An 18,508-nucleotide genomic window follows, 5' to 3' on the forward strand; every position below is an offset into this window, starting at 1 on the left:
TTCATAATTTTATTGCAATGTGGCTTCTTAAATTTTTGTCATAATTGTTCTTGTGAGACACTAAAACAAGAGCAACAGCAACAACAACAAACTGGATGTATTAAACACTTGGGATAGAAGATAGTTCTGATCGAGGACAGCAACGTGTAACAGAATATAGGTAAGAGATATCTCATTTTAATTAACAAATGCTAGTTACCTGTGAGCCCGTGGAGTAGCGTCCAGGAGTTCGAGAACCAGATGTTTTCCCTGAGCCAATGGAACTCTCTGTACTTTTGCCACTACAACAATGCGTCCGCAGGCATTTCCCATACTCTTTTCGTACCTAGCCAATTAAACATTAACTTCTGTTAGCAAGTAATTCATTTCAGCTGGGAACTGTGGTATAAAATGTATGTTTTATTTTTAGATAATTAATATAATTATTTCCTTGCCCTTTCAGATACAAGAAAGTCTGTTCAGCATATATTTTCCAATATAAAATGATACTCAAGTCATCAAGCTTGAAATTTTGCATAACTGGAGCCTTTTAAAACATGCACTCATGCACACGCACATGCCCAATCATGCCATAATGATACTACCTCTTAGTTCGAAGAATAAAAATGTAAGACTTTTTACGACCCTATTTTTAGCTTCATAAATTTGATTTGAAGTAGCCTATTGGTGCAATTGTTCTTTAAAGAGAAACTGAATGAAAAAGCTACAGAGAGAAGAGGGAGGGAGAGAGGGAGAGAGGAAAGGAATGTCTAAACACAGGAGAAAGGAATTTCCTTGTTTCTTTCATTTCTCTTAAAAGACGTCAAATTTATAAACTTTAGAATATAAAATTCAAAATAATTTAAATTTAATGCCCTCATAATAGTTCTCCTGAATAATTACAGTTCGCTCTTCTTTATTAAATTCTTAATCCTGCTTGTAGTATAAAATCATAGGAAAAACAGGAGATAAACATTTTTTAGTGGATGTTTTCCAGCAGGAAGACCTATCAACAGTTTCTGGGAAAACTTTTATCATGTTTAAAATTTTTATTACTGCCTATTTAATTAAACAAGACATACAAAAATAAAACAGTAACTGCCCTAAATCATGCTTCCACTATCTACAACAAAAATATTCCCTTACTCTGTGTTCATCAACTAAAAACACATTCTGGGACATTTTATTGGTTCTACATTCCAAATTTGCGTTCATTATGAAATAATGCTGTATATATAGTTATTCTTAGCTCTTTATCTATTGAATTCACATGAGTGCATCCGTTCCATAATACATGACAATGTCATATTCCAACGTAATTTTATTTAAAGCGACGTTATACGCTTTTCTAAGGGATGTTATTTAGAAGCAAAATCAAAAAAAAAAAGGAATGTGGATCATACATTATTATTAGCATTCAAAACTGAAACATTACATCTTAATATTGGAAAGCTCCTTCTATGAAAGATATAGCAGAATCAGAGACAGAATAGATTCAGAATTGTTCGAAGAATTCACATTTATTAAATGTTTATTCTGTGACCAGAACAACAATATGGAGACAGGTGAATCAAAGCATGGAGGAGAAGTGCCTGCTGACAGTAGGTCGGAGCCCCAAGGAAGACTTCTCAGAGAAGAGGACTTTTGAGAGAACCTTCAAAAGACAAGTTGGAATCTGTCAGGTTGGACAACGAGGTTGAAAGAAAGGACAGACAAGAGAGACAAAGGCATTCCAGGTGTTGTGAACAGTGTGAGCAACTTTGAGGACTTTCTCTGATCCGGGATGCCAACATTACATTCTTTAATATACTTGAAATTCTATTGATATGTTTTTAAATCTCTTCTATGCTACATTTATGATTAATTGGAAATGATTTGTTTTATTCAGTGTTTAAAAGCCAATTCATATTTTGTTACTTTTTAAAAGAAATGTCTGTACCCACTTGTGTGTGTATCCAAGATATATGTGAACTGGGGAGTATGGAATGAAGAAACTTCTAAATTTTTTAAAATTTTATTTTAGAGAGAGACAGAGAGAGAGAGAGAGTGCATCAGTGGGGCAGAGAGGCAGAGAGAGAGAGGGAGGTATGGAGAGAGAGAGAGAGAGAGAGAGAGAGAGAGAGAGAGAGAGAATCTTAAGCAGGCTCCACACTCCATGCAGAATCACACATGGGGCTTGGTCCCATGTCCATGGGATCATGATCTGAGCTGAAATCAAGAGTTGGAGCACCCAGGTGCCCCAATAAGCTTCTGATTTTTAATTGCTATTTACTAGAAATTGTGCTAGGTCCCACCCTCAAAATGACTCTGGGGAATAATTATTACCTACATTGAACAGATAAGAGCATTGAAAAAGTTAAGCAATGAAAATAAACTGAAAGACTGAAAAGATTCAGCAATATGTGCCTTATGTGAAAAAATCCACTTCTCATAGGTGCTTTACGATCAGAAAGTTCCTTCTAAGAGGCCACATTTATAATATTAGTATATTAACATTATTATTAAAGTAATCTATTAAATTATCCCTTTCTCTGTATCTAGAAAAAATAAGGGCAGATGCTTTAGTTAGAATTTGAGAAACTTAAAATAATCTCCACCCAAAGGTAAGCACTATCAATTATAGTTTAATATTAGTCCTGAGTTAATAAAGTATCTCCAAGAACCTAAATTTTGATCATAACCTACATCCCACTTTGTTTTTCCTAAAGTACTCAACAAGTATATTTTTCTTTTCAGAAAAGAAAGTGTTTTTTAATGAAGTGATTTAAATCTAAACAAATATTTTAGGAGATAGAGATAGAGAAAGAAAGAGAGAAAGGAACCACTCCCTTTCCTGGTACAAAGGCAGCAATAGTGTATAAGCTGTAGGAATTCATCATGAACTATTTATATTTTTCAACAAAGGTTATATGTTCTGAACTGATTATATAAATAACCAGCAAACCAAGATATCTAGTGATGTCAAGTTCCATATTCAGGTATAATACTTACTGAATCTTTACTGACTTGACTTTATTTTTCTGCTTTAGATTTGAAACACTAAGCATGTGTTTTAAAAAGAGAAAAAATAAAATAACATGGGCTGTTTCTATGACAGATTTTCCTTTGGATTAAAATAAAAATTATTTGATTGTTCGATCATATCCATATTCTAATCCACTAATTCACATGATATTCCTCTTATTCCAATCAATATATCTTATTTTACTAATATTGTTCTAGGATAAAGAAGGTGGAAAAGAAACTATATCTTACCAATACACTCTCAGATCAGAAATAATGTAATATGATACCCTCTGAGATTTATCACATAATTGAGTGTATAACAAAAGAAAAAGTAACAACTTTAATGTCTCCAGTATTACTGGTATCAGTAATATCATGCAATCCACACTCAGAATAGGACTGATAACTCAAAGTTTGATTTTTGTTAATGAGTTGAATCAATCAACAAATAACCCTATAAGCCAAAATATTTCAACAATGGAATATTTCATATTTCTCTAATCAAAGCATATGACAACTACATCAGTATGGGTATATTATTGAATTCAATCAAATGGCTTAAGAGAAACTTCTTAAGAGAATTAAGATTGTTAAAATGTCCATACTGCCCAAAGACCTCTATAGATTCAATGCAATCTCTCCAAATTCCAATGTTTTTTTTTTCACAGATACAGATAAAAACAATTCTAAAATGTGTACAGAACCACACACATACACACACACACACACACACACACACACACACTCACATACACTCACACACACAGAAAGTAATTCTGAGAAAGAACATAGCTGGAGGCATCACACTTCTTGCCTTCAAACTATATTACAAAGCTACAGTAATCAATACAGTATGGTGTTGGTATAAGCCAAGAGACCAGAATTAGCCCTAAAATAAATGCTTCCATTTACTGTCAACTAATATTTTACAATGAAGCCAAGAATATTTGGTGGGGAAAAAGACAAACTCTCCAATATATAGTTTAGGGAAAACTAAACATGCAGAAGAATGAAACTGGGCCCTATCTTAAACCACTCACAAAATTTAACTCAAAGTAAATTAAGGACTTAAACATATGACCTGTAACCATAAAATTCCTAAAAGAAAATAGACAAGTTCCTGGAAATTGGTGCTGGCAATGATTTCTTGGACATGACATCAAAAGAACAAGCAACGGAGCAAAAATAAGTGGGACTACATCAAACTAAAAAGCTTCTGCATAGGAAAAAAAAAAGATCAACAAAATGAAAGGGCACTCTACAGAAAAGAGGAAAATATTTGCAAATCCTATTTCTCTAAGGGGTTCAAATCCAAAATATATCAAGAACTTTTAACACACAATGGCAAAACACCAAATATCTAATTAAAAATGAACAGAAGAGGAGCACTTGGGTGGCTCAGTCAGTTAAACCTTGACTCTTGATTTCAGCTCAGGTGATCCTTTCACGGTGAGATCGAGCCCTACATTGGTCTCCACACTGACAGTGCAGAGCCTGCGTGGGATTCTCCCTCTCTCTCTGAATCCCCCCTGCACTTTCTCTCTATATATAAATATAAAACATTTAAAAAAATGAACAGAGTAAATGAATAGACATTTTTCTTAAGAAGACATACAAATGACCCACATGAAAAGATGCTCAACAGCACTGCTCAAGGAAATGCAAATCAAAACCACAATGAGATATCACTTCACACCTGTTAGAATGGCTATCATCAAGAAGACAAGAGAAAAAGAAAAGAAGACAAGAGATAGTAAGTATTGGTGAGGATGTGGACAGAAGAGAGTCCCTGTGCACTGTTGGTGGAATTGTAAATTGGTACAGCCATTATGGGAAACAGTATGGAGTTTCCTTATAAAATTAAAAACAGAACCAGCAATCGATGCAGAAAAAGCATTCGACAAAATTCAGCATCCTTTCTTAATAGAAACCCTCGAGAAAGTTGGGATAGAAGGAACATACTTAAACATCATAAAAGCCATTTATGAAAAGCCCACAGCTAACATCATCCTCAATGGGGAAAAACTGAGAGCTTTTTCCCTGAGATCAGGAACACGACAGGGATGTCCATTCTCACCGCTGTTGTTTAACATAGTGTTGGAAGTTCTAGCATCAGCAATCAGACAACAAAAGGAAATCAAAGGCATCAAAATTGGCAAAGATGAAGTTAAGCTTTCACTTTTTGCAGATGACATGGTATTATACATGGAAAATCCGATAGACTCCACCAAAAGTCTGCTAGAATTGATACATGAATTCAGCAAAGTTGCAGGATACAAAATCAATGTACAGAAATCAGTTGCATTCTTATACACTAATAATGAAGGAACAGAAAGACAAATAAAGAAACTGATCCCATTCACAATTGCACCCAGAAGCATAAAATACCTAGGAATAAATCTAACCAAAGATGTAAAAATTCTGTATGCTGAAAACTATAGAAAGCATATGAAAGAAATTGAAGAAGATATAAAGAAATGGAAAAACATTCCGTGCTCATGGATTGGAAGAATAAATATTGTCAAAATGTCAATACTACCCAAAGCTATCTTACACATTCAATGCAATCCCAATCAAAATTGCACCAGCATTCTTCTTGAAGCTAGAACAAGCAATCCTAAAATTCATATGGAACCACAAAAGGCCCCGAATAACCCAAGTAATTCTGAAGAAGTAGACCAAAGCAGGAGGCATCACAATCCCAGACTTTAGCCTCTACCAAAGCTGTCATCATCAAGACAGCATGGTATTGGCACAAAAACAGACACAAAGACCAATGGAATGGAATAGAAACCCCAGAACTAGACCCACAAACGTATGGCCAACTAACCTTTGACAAAGCAGGAAAGAACATCCAATGGAAAAAAGACAGCCTCTTTAACAAATGGTGCTGGGAGAACTGGACAGCAACATGCAGAAGGTTGAAACTAGACCACTTTCTCACACCATTCACAAAAATAAACTCAAAATGGATAAAGGACCTGAATGTGAGACAGGAAACCGTCAAAACCCTAGAGGAGAAAACAGGAAAAGACCTCTCTGACCTCAGCCGTAGCAATTTCTTACTTGACACATCCCCAAAGGCAAGGGAATTAAAAGCAAAAGTGAACTATTGGGACCTCATGAAGATAAAAAGCTTTCCACTGCAAAGGAAACAATCAACAAAAGTAAAAGGCAACCAACGGAATGGGAAAAGATATTTGCAAATGACATATCGGACAAAGGGCTAGTATCCAAAATCTATAAAGAGCTCACCAAACTCCACACCCGAAAAACAAATAACCCAGTGAAGAAATGGGCAGAAAACATGAATAGACACTTCTCTAAAGAAGACATCTGGATGGCCAACAGGCATATGAAAAGATGCTCAACGCCGCTCCTCATCAGGGAAATACAAATCAAAACCACACTCAGCTATCACCTCATGCCAGTCAGAGTGGCCAAAATGAACAAATCAGGAGACTATAGATGCTGGTGAGGATGTGGAGAAACAGGAACCCTCTTGCACTGTTGGTGGGAATGCAAACTGGTGCAGCCACTCTGGAAAGCAGTGTGGAGGTTCCTCAAAAAATTAAAAATAGACCTACCCTATGACCCAGCAGTAGCACTGCTAGGAATTTACCCAAGGGATACAGGAGTACTGATGCATAGGGACACTTGTACCCCAACGTTTATAGCAGCACTCTCAACAATAGCCAAATTGTGGAAAAAGCCTAAATGTCCATCAACTGATGAATGGATAAAGAAATTGTGGTTTATATACACAATGGAGTACTAAGTGGCAATGAGAAAGAATGAAATATGGCCCTTTGTAGCAATGTGGATGGAACTGGAGAGTGTGATGCTAAGTGAAATAAGCCATACAGAGAAAGACAGATACCATATGTGTTCAGTCTTAGGTGGATCCTGAGAAACTTAACAGAAACTCATGGGGGAGGGGAAAGGAAAAAAAAAAGAGGTTAGAGTGGGAGAGAGCCAAAGCATAAGAGACTGTTAAAAACTGAGAGCGAACTGAGGGCTGATGGGGGGTGGGAGGGAGGGGAGGGTGGTTGGTGGGTATTGAGGAGGGCACCTGTTGGGATGAGCACTGGGTGTTGTATGGAAACTAATTTGACAATAAATTTCACATATTTAAAAAATAAAAAAAATAAAAACAGAACCAGCATATGATCCAGCAATCTCACTTCTGGGTATATATCCACAGGAAATAAAATCAGGATCTCAAAGAGATATCTACACTCCCATGTTGATTGTGGCATTATTCACAATAGCCAAGACACGTAAACAACCCAAGTGTTCACCAACGGGTGAATAGATAAAGATAATGTGGTACATACAAACAACGGAATATTGTTCAGCAACCAAAGAAGAAAATCCTGCCATTTGTGACAACATGGATAGATCTTGAGGGCATCGTGTTAAGTGAAATAAGTCAGATGGGGAAAGACAAATATTGTATGATATCACTTATATGTGGAATCTAAAAAAGCTGCACTCATAGAAACAGAGTAGAATTGTGGTTACCAAAGGTTGCGGCTGGAGGAAATGGGAAGGTGTTGGTTAGAGTACAAACTTCCAGCTATAAGATGAATAAGTTCTGTGGATCTAATGTACAGGATGATAATTATAGTTAACAGACGTGTATTATATACTTGAAATATCTTAAATGTTCTCACCACAAAATAGAAATGGTAATCCTGTGAGTTGATGGAAGTATTAGATAACACTATAGTGCCAGTCATTTCGCAATATATGTGTATCAAATTAACACACTGTATGCCTTAAACTTGCACAATATTTATATCTCATTAATATGTCAATTTAAATAAAGGAATAGAAGAAAAATCTCCTAAGATATTTCTGCAATTTCGAACAAAATTACCTGTTTTTTGTTTTGTTTTTTGTTTTTGTAGGGAGAAAGGTAAACAATTCCTTTTCTATATTCTGTGATGTTGGGTCATGTTCTTGATACCCAATAAAAATGCCATCAAAATTTAAAATTCAAAACATAAAAATGAATGAAAGAATAATATGCTAATTACCTGTTATTATAAAGCATAAAAGAAAGCTTCTAAGTCAGGGATTGGTAAATTTTTTCATGAAGGGCCAGATAGTCAATATTCAGGTTTTGTCTACAAAGAGGCAACTAAAGATGCTGCTTATGTACTTATTTTAAATTTTAAATGTAACCATTTAAAAACATAAAAACCATTCTTGGCTAACTGGCTATAAAAATTAAAAGGCAGCTGGACAGATTAGGCCCATGAGCTGTTTGCTAAACTCTGTTCTAATGAATCACAAAATTGAGTTTGATCACATATATTTTTTTAAAATTTCACTTATGTTAAATATACTAAAAATTCTAGACTTGTTTTTGGATTCTGAGGTTTAATATCTCTTCCTGGATACCAAATGTAATTCTTACCTATACCAGTATGTATATTTGTAAGATGAGAGAAATAAAAATAATTATTGGGAAAACCCTAATAGATACTGGCCAATAAAAAATACTCAACATCAAAATAATTAATATATACAGTACAAAAAGTATTCTCTGCTCTAAAGAAAATTTCTATATAACATTCAAACTTTTAATTTTACTAGACCAAATTCCTAGCTAATACATAAAATAAAAATAATAGGTAAATCTGTTTCACTATATTTGAAGATGTTATAACTGCTTATGATGGCTCAAGGCTCAATATTCCCTTATTTACACAGACAAATGCTACCCTTTCTTTAATCTCCTGATTTTGCTCCCATCTTTTTACATATATTTCTTGTGACAATCAGTTATGACCTTCTTCTATCAAAACGTAGAAATTTTTCCCAAGTGCTTAGTCTCTCTGACTTCTCTGAAATGTTTTATAATACTGGCTGTTGTCTACTTCTAGACATTTTCTCCTATCTTTAATTTAGCGTATCATCTTTATACTCATTCTTCTCATCGGACACTTCCTTTTTTCCATCTCTATTCCTATGCATCATTTACATGTCCTACTCTTTATACTCAAAGAGTAGGTAGACTGCTAGCTGTTTACAATACCTAATTCCTCATCTTCCTGAGGTAAAAAAGCTAGACTATATTTTCCAGTCTTCCTTGTAGTTTAGGTGGTACCATTGATAGGGTCTTATCTGATGGAAGGTGAGTACAGGTGAAGTAAGCCTCTTTCAGACCTTTTACACAAGATCACCTCTTACTCAGACTACCTACTTGATGCCAATATTCAAACTGACTGTGGAAATCATATATTAATGCTGGTTGAGATTATATCAGCCTACATCCCTCCATGAGGGACCACCATCAACTGGGCCATAAGAATAAAAATAAATATTTACTGAATTAAGCAACTGCAATTTTAGGGGTGTGTATACTAAGTATTTGGGAGGATCATCCATTCTAATACAACCTCTTTTCTACATTAATTCTAATCCATTAGGTTAGAATCCATCCACTCCCCGATAACCTCTACTTTTCTGTAAGCTACATTTACAGGTCTCAGTCATCATTACTATTCTAGCATTATTTATGATCATGTCAACACATTTATGTGTTATTTATAATTATGTCATTATTTATGATTATGTCAACAATGTATGTGTTATTTATAAATATAAAGAATTATTTATAATTTATAATTATAATATATAATTTATAATTATAACAATTTATAATAATTTATGATTATGTCAACACATTTTTTGATACATACCACCACATACAACTGAAACAGAAGACAACTGGACTCATATTGACAAGCAGACACCCTCTCAAGTTTTGTCTAAGATCCCATCAGTCTCTCAAACCAAAATTCATAGACATTGACATATTTACTTTTTATTTATTTTTTTGTTGTTTTCCAAAGAAAAAATTTAGGTGGTGTTATTTCTTCCTTAGAAAATATTTTCACACTTTGACATTTCATTTTCAGAGCCACCTCTCAATATCTCATAATTATTTTTATTACCTTCATGTTACACATGAAGAAACTGGGGCATGAGAAGGTTAATTAACTTGCCCACAGTCACATAAGCTTTTAAGTAGAAAAACTAGGATTTAGACCCAGACAGTCTTGGCTCAGGGGTCTATGTGATTGGAAGTATAATGACCACATTTTTAATAGAGTTAAAAAGTATAAGATGAGAAAATCCATCTTGAGATTTCTAAAAAATGCAATGAAAGTATTTAGGGGCTAAAATTAACTTTGAAAATGAATACTTTAAGTCATTGTAAATGTGAAAAATCACAAAAATAGACCAGCATAAAAAATTAAATATTGCATTCTAATCATCTAACTCATAGATTTTATAAAATAGGTTTTAAAGAAAAGAAGTACACAGACATTTACTTAGTACTTCATTATTCATTTAGGAAACAAATATTATTATAAAATGTTAAACATTTATATTTTCCAGTATATGCAAACTTTTTTTTAAAGAAAAACAGAAAAAACATATTTCTTACGCCATATACACCATCTCACAGCTCCATAACATCTTACAAAGCTATTTCCAATACACAAATTCCATGCGTCTGACAATAACAATATTAAAGGCTATAAGGTCAGGCCTACAAGAATATATTTTTATTCATTGTCCAAATCAGAAAATATTTTGATTTTTTTTGCAGTTAAATACATTCACTATTATGCATTTATTTTGTGTCTTTTATTTTTACTATTGTAAAAATAAAATTAATAAAGTAATATATTCATTTCTTAGAGGCCAAAATATCAAGAATGATTTATTTTATGGTTGGTTTGTTATCATGAGATACATATGCCATTTATTCTTGAACAGAGAATTTTTGCTTACCTTCTTTTGTAGGACACAATGGAAAATGAATATAAACATTCCCTGTAGAGAATTGAAAATGGTGAAGAGATACGCCATGATGACTGTGCTTTCATTAATATACATGAGTCCAAAGGCCCAGGTCAATCCTAACAGGCAGAGAAGAGCTATTGCACCTATAACCCATGACCTGTAGAGAGAAAAGAAAATTAAAGGTTATCAAATGATCGGTCGTTAATTAACACAATTATATAATATCAACAATACTGACACTGAAAAAAATGTTACGGTAAGTTTTATTGACAGAAAATGTAAGACAGGTGGTATAAGTACTTTAAGATTTTAATGGGGACTACAAGTTTTCAAATTTGAGGAGATATACATGAATGAAAATGTTATGAACACAGAAATTCGTTTGAGCAAAAGCAGATTTGTACTATTCAATTATTCATGTATTTGCAGCACATATGCAAATGATATGGAGATGTAATTATGGTGAATGGCAAGGGGGAAAAAGTCTATAAAGCTATGTTAGTTTCCACTGGCCTCATTGTTATGATAACATTTGTTTGATTGGACTCTCTCCATTAGTGCTTCATCCGATACGCTTTTACCCCATTTTTCCAAATTTCCTCTTTTTCCATAAAAATTTTAGTATTACTGACAAAAACAGAGCTCATATTAGAAGGAGCCAGTATATGGAATATATGTATGAATTTTAAGAGCTCTATTTGTCTGTTTCTATAGTTATGTAAAACAAATGTGATACAGTGGGTGGGAAAAATTGTTCCAGTCTGCATTGCAATCTACTTTGCCTTTGGATTGCTGTCTTCTAGGTTAAGCTGGACTAGACTTTGAAAATCAGGCAACTGGCAGCTTTGTTGAAAAGAATCTTAAAAGCTCAGGGCACCTTCATCTCTTTGAAGCGTCTATAAATTCGAAGGAGAAGATGGAGCTGAGAATGGGATGGAGCGGTATGAACAAAGTAGGCTAGAATGGAAGACAATTCTCACTCTCCATTCCCTTAGTTTCCTCCAGCTGCCATTCGCAATAGTAATCAACGGGTGACATAAGTCCATATATTCGTGGCCATGTGTTATGTACTTACTATCAATGTAGAATGAATCTTTCCAATAGATGGGAATTCAATATGTGAAAATGGAATCCTTTTCAACTCCTCTCTAAGTGTATGGGAGAATAGGACCAAACCAGTCTAGATTTCTATATCTTCATGAAACCACCCTTTCCTTTCCCAACACACCTCATTTAAACAGAGTAAACTAATATTTCTTTTCATCAGACTACACTCCTCCACTTGCATTGTCTAAGGAAGAAATGTTTATTGGGATTGAAACTTTGCAACATGAAGGGGTTGAAAAGAAAACACATGTATTTACTATAATCTGAAGCTGGGTTGAGTAAAGTTTTCAGAGAGAACTACATCTTAAGAAAGATATGGTCCCAAAGTAGTCAATTAATATTAAAGTCTTGTTAAAATAAATCATGAATATTTACTATTTTCCTTCAACAACCATCAGCTACTATATTCCATATTTAAATATCCACTAAATTTAACATGTTCAATTTAAAACATTAACATTATTGAATAAAGAATCCCTCCAGGAGGTTTGCCATTGTATGTGGAATGTTTGCTTATATGAATTAGAAAACATCTTAGATATTAATATTTTATTCTATAACTAGATTAAAAATATGGGAACTTTCAAGGTAAAGCTCTCAGCTTCTTCTTACAGACATTGGAAAAAGGAAAAATGGAAAGAATACCATTAAATCAAGGCAAAATTGCTATTTAAATTTAGAAATACAAGTATAGGATAAAATCTTCAAGTTAGCTAGTATCTACTTGTAAACACATGATGGGCCCAAGAGTTAATAATAAAAAACTGCAATGAGCCCAATTTCTAAAGAAAAAAATAAGCAAGAGCATGAAGAAGTAAGTGAAATGTCATTGGAGAAAATGAAAACAAAGGACTCTTCACCAGAAGAACAAACTGAAAGTCTACAGTAAGGTCACTCCTCGGTTGCCAATCAAGTTTATTGTGGCAGGACACGTAATTTTAAAATGTACAAAAGAAAAGAGCCCAAATATCAACATTTATGTTTACTCTTATCAGATTAGTACAGACTTGTAGCTTTGTGTCAGAAATTTAAAAGGTATATTCATAAACAATTAGGTCATTAATCCAATGGCATGTGTCAAAATTAAAAGAGGTAAATTTGCATATGTAAAATTGAATTTTTGAAGGAGGCATTTTTTTCCTTTTTGGATATTTAAAAGAGAAATCCAGTAATAACCAATGCAATCGGGTAGTTTCATACTCGTAAGGTCATTTTGAAGGTACCCCGCTAAATCACAAAATAATTTTAGATGAGTGATGTCCAAACAAACAACAGAAATGACGACATATGCAGCACAGAGGAACACGTCACAATGAAAGGAGAAAGCTACGAAAAGCGAAACAAGTCTGTACCACATGAAGTTGCTATTACTGTGGCACTGATTTCAGGTGATATCCAATTAAAAGAGGTGAAGCAGAATTTGTTTTTGGCAATACACCTGCAGCATATTTATTCTGCATACAAGTTGTATGCCTGATTATTTTCCTGCACAGTTTGCTTTTCTGCCTCAATGTGAATGACAGAAGCTCTAATGATTTTTCAGTACTGATCTGACAGCTGGTTCATGGGACCACACTGATAAATGGAATTTATCAGCCATTCAGGTCATTCTTACTTGATGAAGGGTCTGTTATCCTCATAGCTAAAGAATGCATAGACATAAAGACAAGAACACCAACATTAGCATTTTATGACAAAGATTTCATATGAAAAATATTCTCCTGGTCCCCAAAGGCCTCTGTACCCCACCTCCCTACAAGGCATCATAGCCTTCCCTCTGTATCCAGAAGGTAAATCCTAAAATGACCATGAGAACTTACATAACAAGGAATAAAATCAATTTTACAATACTGCAATAGCCCTTATGAGACTAAAAAATTCCATTTTTTCATCATGTGCTCATATTACTTGTGACTTGACATAGACATTTATTTCTTAGAGATCGCATTTCTCTAGAGAATGAGAAATCTTATGAGCAATCTGGAAAAGGCTTGGGGGCATACTTAGGATGACAGACTCCTTGTCACCTAAAGGTATCCTTATTCTGTAATATTAGTAGGTAAGATTACTTAATTATGGACAGCACATTTCTAAGTAATTTTAACTTGCAGATGATTGATCTGAGATAAAACTGAACACTATAGCCCTTTGAAAATAATCAATCCTGACCACTTTAAAATTCTTTCTGTTAGTGTATTAAGAAAAAATCTGAATAATTTTTTTCTAGTAATAGGAGCAAACATACAGCACCCGTTCATGATCACTTATGTTAACTAATTTGTTTTGTATCATTCTGATAAAGTAAGATCCCAGTGCCAAATTAGTAAAGATTAAGTTAGGGAACATTTCAGATCATCCTTTTGTAAACAGTCTGTTCAGTGAATTGTAACAGAAAAGAAAAGAGAAACTCTCTGCTCTTTTCTCATGCTAGGGGCAATCGTTTCCAATATTACGCATACACAAATAAAGCCCTTGGGCCCCAACTGTGATCCATTTTTGATTAAAGAGAACAACTGATGGGAAACCTCGCTTCTCCAAAATGATGACAGAATAAAGAATGGAGTAAGATCCTGGGATTTAAAGCCAGTTTGTTTGGAAATTAATCCTAGATCAGCCACTTAACCAGTTATTTGATCTCAGGCAAAAATTAACTAACCTGTGGTTGTGTCAGTTTATATATCTATAAAATGGTAATAATCATACATAGGTTTCTTGTAATTATGGAATTATATATTATATATAAAGTTCTCAGAATGGTGCCTGGTATGTATTGTGTACAGTAAATATATTGTTACCATTAGACTATTTAAAGCTCGAGTAAAGTCACACTGAAAATATAGAATCTCTCACCCAAAGAATAAAACACCAAATAATAGACGTTGAGTAGTCAAATTCACTTGGGGACATTTCAGGAGCAATATTATGCAGTAAAATAGATGCAGCGGAAATAAGTTTGTAAATGGAGCAGGGAATGACTAACTGTGCGGTCTAATATGGTGACTACTGGCCACATGGGTTTATTTAAATTTAAATTCTTTAAAATGAAATAAAGCTTAAAATTCAATTCCTTAGTCACACTAGTCAGATTATAAGCACTCAAAAGCTTCAGTAGCTGCCATATTGAACAGTGCAGTTTTAGAACATTTCTGTGTGCACAGAAATTTCTATTGGACATTGCTGGACTAAGACATTCAAAGAAGGTTTTAAGCCAGAAAATGGAATTCCAAGTGATATTTAAATAATGCCATGGATACGTGAAAGGTAAAGAGTGAAGAATTTCTTAGAATTGATTGTTTTTAATAGCTGTAAACTGTTCCTACAAAGAAAATCTTGTACTTAGGTTAATATTGAAATGTCATAGAACATAATACTATGAGACTTATCCCATTATATACGTTCCCACTGCATCCATATATTCCACCTGTAATTCCAAGGTTATGATTGGAATAACTATTTCTACCTTCATCTGTATAGTGGAACGTCAAGTAAAGAAAATTTCAGAGGCTGGCATATAGGAATATATGCAAATACACTGTATGAAATTGTACTGAGCTATCTAAACGTTTCAAAAAATAAAATACAAAATTTGCACTGTAGTCGCTGGAGTGAGATGTTTTCCCATTAATGGGAAATATCAAAACAGGGTACAATTCAGCAGTTTTTGTTGGCAATTGTGGGAAAGCACCAGTTGTTCCACTCAATAACCCAGATTGTAATCCCAGCTTCACTTACAGTTAGCTACAGCCATGCATTTAAGTAGTGTCCACTGGGATGCGAACAGAAGCGAATTGTGGCATTTCTGGGTCTTGCCAATTAAAGGATTGCAGTCAGGCTTCCCTTGACCATTATTTCCTCCCCCCCCCCCCCTTTGCTAGGAGAAAATGACAGGAGAGCCTCAGATTCAGAAATGGAAGCTGTTTACTGATGTGGAGCTGGCATATTAGATTTAGACCACTTTTAAACAACAAATTTAGGCCACTATATTTTAGAGTATTCTTTTAACTGGGGCTTAGCCTGTGCAATAACTGATAAAGCATTTAATTTGTATATTTTAGCTATAAGAATTACCAGTTCATATTGAATATGAAATCCATGCTCACGGACAAAGAACCATTCATTATTTCTAGAATATAATAAATAATATACAATAATTCAAAATCTAAAGAACACTGAGGATTACCTAAAATATATCAGCGCTTTCCATCATTTTGTCAGATATTCTGTTGGCTTAGAGGATCTAGTGTAATAATGTCTTTCTACTAAATTCAAGTTAAATTGATCGTAATGTTGCCACCATTTATGGCGGCAAAACTGTATGCTATTGATTCATCTTTTTATTTATCTACAAAACTAGTCTCTAAAGCTCAATAATTTTCATTGTGATTTACCAATGAAAGTCTATTGAAATAAAGTCTCATTCCATGCCGTATGACGAAAACAATTTCAGTGCAGTTATCTTAAGATTTTATAAAAATATGGACACAAAGGCCTAACATGCTCTTGGCAGATGTTAACAGGAATTTTCAGGTTACCTTATAATTTCTAAGTGGTAACTTTCTGAAAATGAAGTAAAATGTCTTGTACATACAATTTTTAAGAAACAAAAAGAAACCCTCCTTTCTTTAGCAAATATATTTTTTTGCCAAACATTTTAGTTTATTATTTTATTCAACTAACATATAAAATTAAAAGCTTTAAATATTAATGTCATAAAATTATCTTAAACTGTGATCATTAGAATCAATATCAGAATCAAATTTTTATGGGTCTTTGCACAGATTGATAATAATTATGCATATATTTATGTATTCTATAACAATTTCAAAGCCCACAAAAGGGCTATTAAAATCTAGCCCCATGGAAACAACTCAGAATACATCTTCAAGAGGACTGATTTCTTAGCCAAAATATTAACTGATACATACTAATACTGTGATATAAAGATTCATAATACAGAATATCAGTATAGACAGCTAATGAAAGGATAGAAATAATGTGAATGAGTCAAGTTAATTGTAGGATATTTTTTCTCAATTTTAAGAGTTCAAAAGAGAACATTGTTTTGGGAGATATTTTTTGAAGGAAATATCTAAAATTCAAAATATAAGGAAGATAGATTCGTTAAATAATTTAGAACTTTCCCTTCTATTATATTTACATATAGAATTTTTGTTGTTGTTGTTGTTTTAAGTAGTGGGATGGGTAATGTTTAGTGTGAAGGAAGATGGAGTGATGGGAGGTGTATTTGAGAATTTAATCCCCATGCCAAAAAGATCTGATCATTAAGTCACAGCAGGTAAAGGAAAATGAATGGCTTAGGCAGAATTGTACATAGCATCAACATTCATCCCACTCATCCTATCAGGATGAATGCATTCTGGGTTGCTTGGGTGACTCAGTTGGTTAAGCGGCCAACTTTGACTCAGCTCATGATCTCACAGTTCCTGAGTTAGAGCCCCACACAGGGCTCTCTGTTGTCAGCATGGAGCCTGCTTCAGATCCTGCCCCCCACCTCTCTCTTTGTCCCTTCCCTGCTCACACCCTCTCTCCCCAAATAAATAAACATAAAAAAAAAGATGAATGCATTCTGGGATCCTCTGGAATTGGGTAGTTTGCTAATTGTTGTTGGTAATTGAACTGTATGTTTAATAGTGAGAAAGAGAGCTATCAAAGTGTAGATAGATATCCTGATTAGTATCCCAATATTTCCACATTCAGTATGCAGCTAAATTTACTTTCTCTGGTGTGAAACTAATTGTATCAAAGGAATAAAGACATTTCCCCTTGAATTTGGTTTAGGTTACCATAGCAATGAGAAAGGTATTGTCAGTGAATTTCTTATATAAATATGTATCTTATATAAATTCTTCTTCATTGAAGAAAAAATAAAAAGCTAACAAATACTTCTGTGTCTGTATGATAAGCAGGTTTTCTACTGTTCTTTAATCAGTTCCCAACTGAGGACTAAGAAGGATTCAGTTACCCACATTCTAAAAGGATCTGGCAACAACTCACACTAATGGACTTCAGGTAGAAGTAATCTTTGAGACGCTGGTTTGCCAAACTACCAATCCGGGGTTCCCCAGTCTTTACAACTGGAATCATAGAGACAAGGTCTTTTAGGACTATAATGTTCACAGACTACAGGAAGCAGTGGAAAGAAAAAGGAAAGTAACACCTTTACTTGTACTAATTCCCCAGCAACAAATCTTAGCAGACAATGGGAATGTTTTAAATGGGATATATTTTTCGAGTTTTAAATTGATCAGACATTTAAACACCAGAATAGCCTGGTCAAGTAGCCACCTCTAAGACAGCATTTAGAGATCTGCTACCCAGTGTTTAAGGAATATTTAAGATAGCATGCCTCAAAGAGTAGTGATCAGAGCAAAATCTAAATATTTCATGTTTCTACCTCACTCTGTTAAAAATGCTTAATCAATTAGTAACAGGACAAAATCGTGACTGTTTTATATTTCTTTCAAATGTATTTTATATATCAGGACTATACTATCCGAGAATTATATTCATTTCTCTCTCTTAACCACTAAGGAAAATTAAAGAAAAGTCATTTAGAATATAATTCAAC

General features: G+C 33.9%; 1 protein-coding gene across 12 annotated transcripts in view; it reads right to left on the reverse strand.

Moving 5' to 3' along the window:
- Positions 1-18,508, reverse strand: part of ADGRL3 (adhesion G protein-coupled receptor L3) — an 828,952-nt gene that overhangs the window by 41,338 nt on the left and 769,106 nt on the right. For all 12 annotated transcript variants that reach the window (XR_007151634.1, XM_047856547.1, XM_047856545.1 and 9 more), the window contains 2 exons: positions 10,801-10,969; positions 200-325 (listed from right to left, as the gene is read on the reverse strand). Coding sequence is in view for 11 of the 12 variants with exons in the window: in XM_047856547.1 (XP_047712503.1) it covers positions 200-325; positions 10,801-10,969 (295 nt within the window). In the remaining variant the exon portion in view is untranslated. The remainder of the gene's footprint in view (positions 1-199; positions 326-10,800; positions 10,970-18,508) is intronic.

This window comes from Prionailurus viverrinus, chromosome B1 (assembly GCF_022837055.1).
Source record: "Prionailurus viverrinus isolate Anna chromosome B1, UM_Priviv_1.0, whole genome shotgun sequence".
NCBI classification, from domain to species: domain Eukaryota; kingdom Metazoa; phylum Chordata; class Mammalia; order Carnivora; family Felidae; genus Prionailurus; species Prionailurus viverrinus.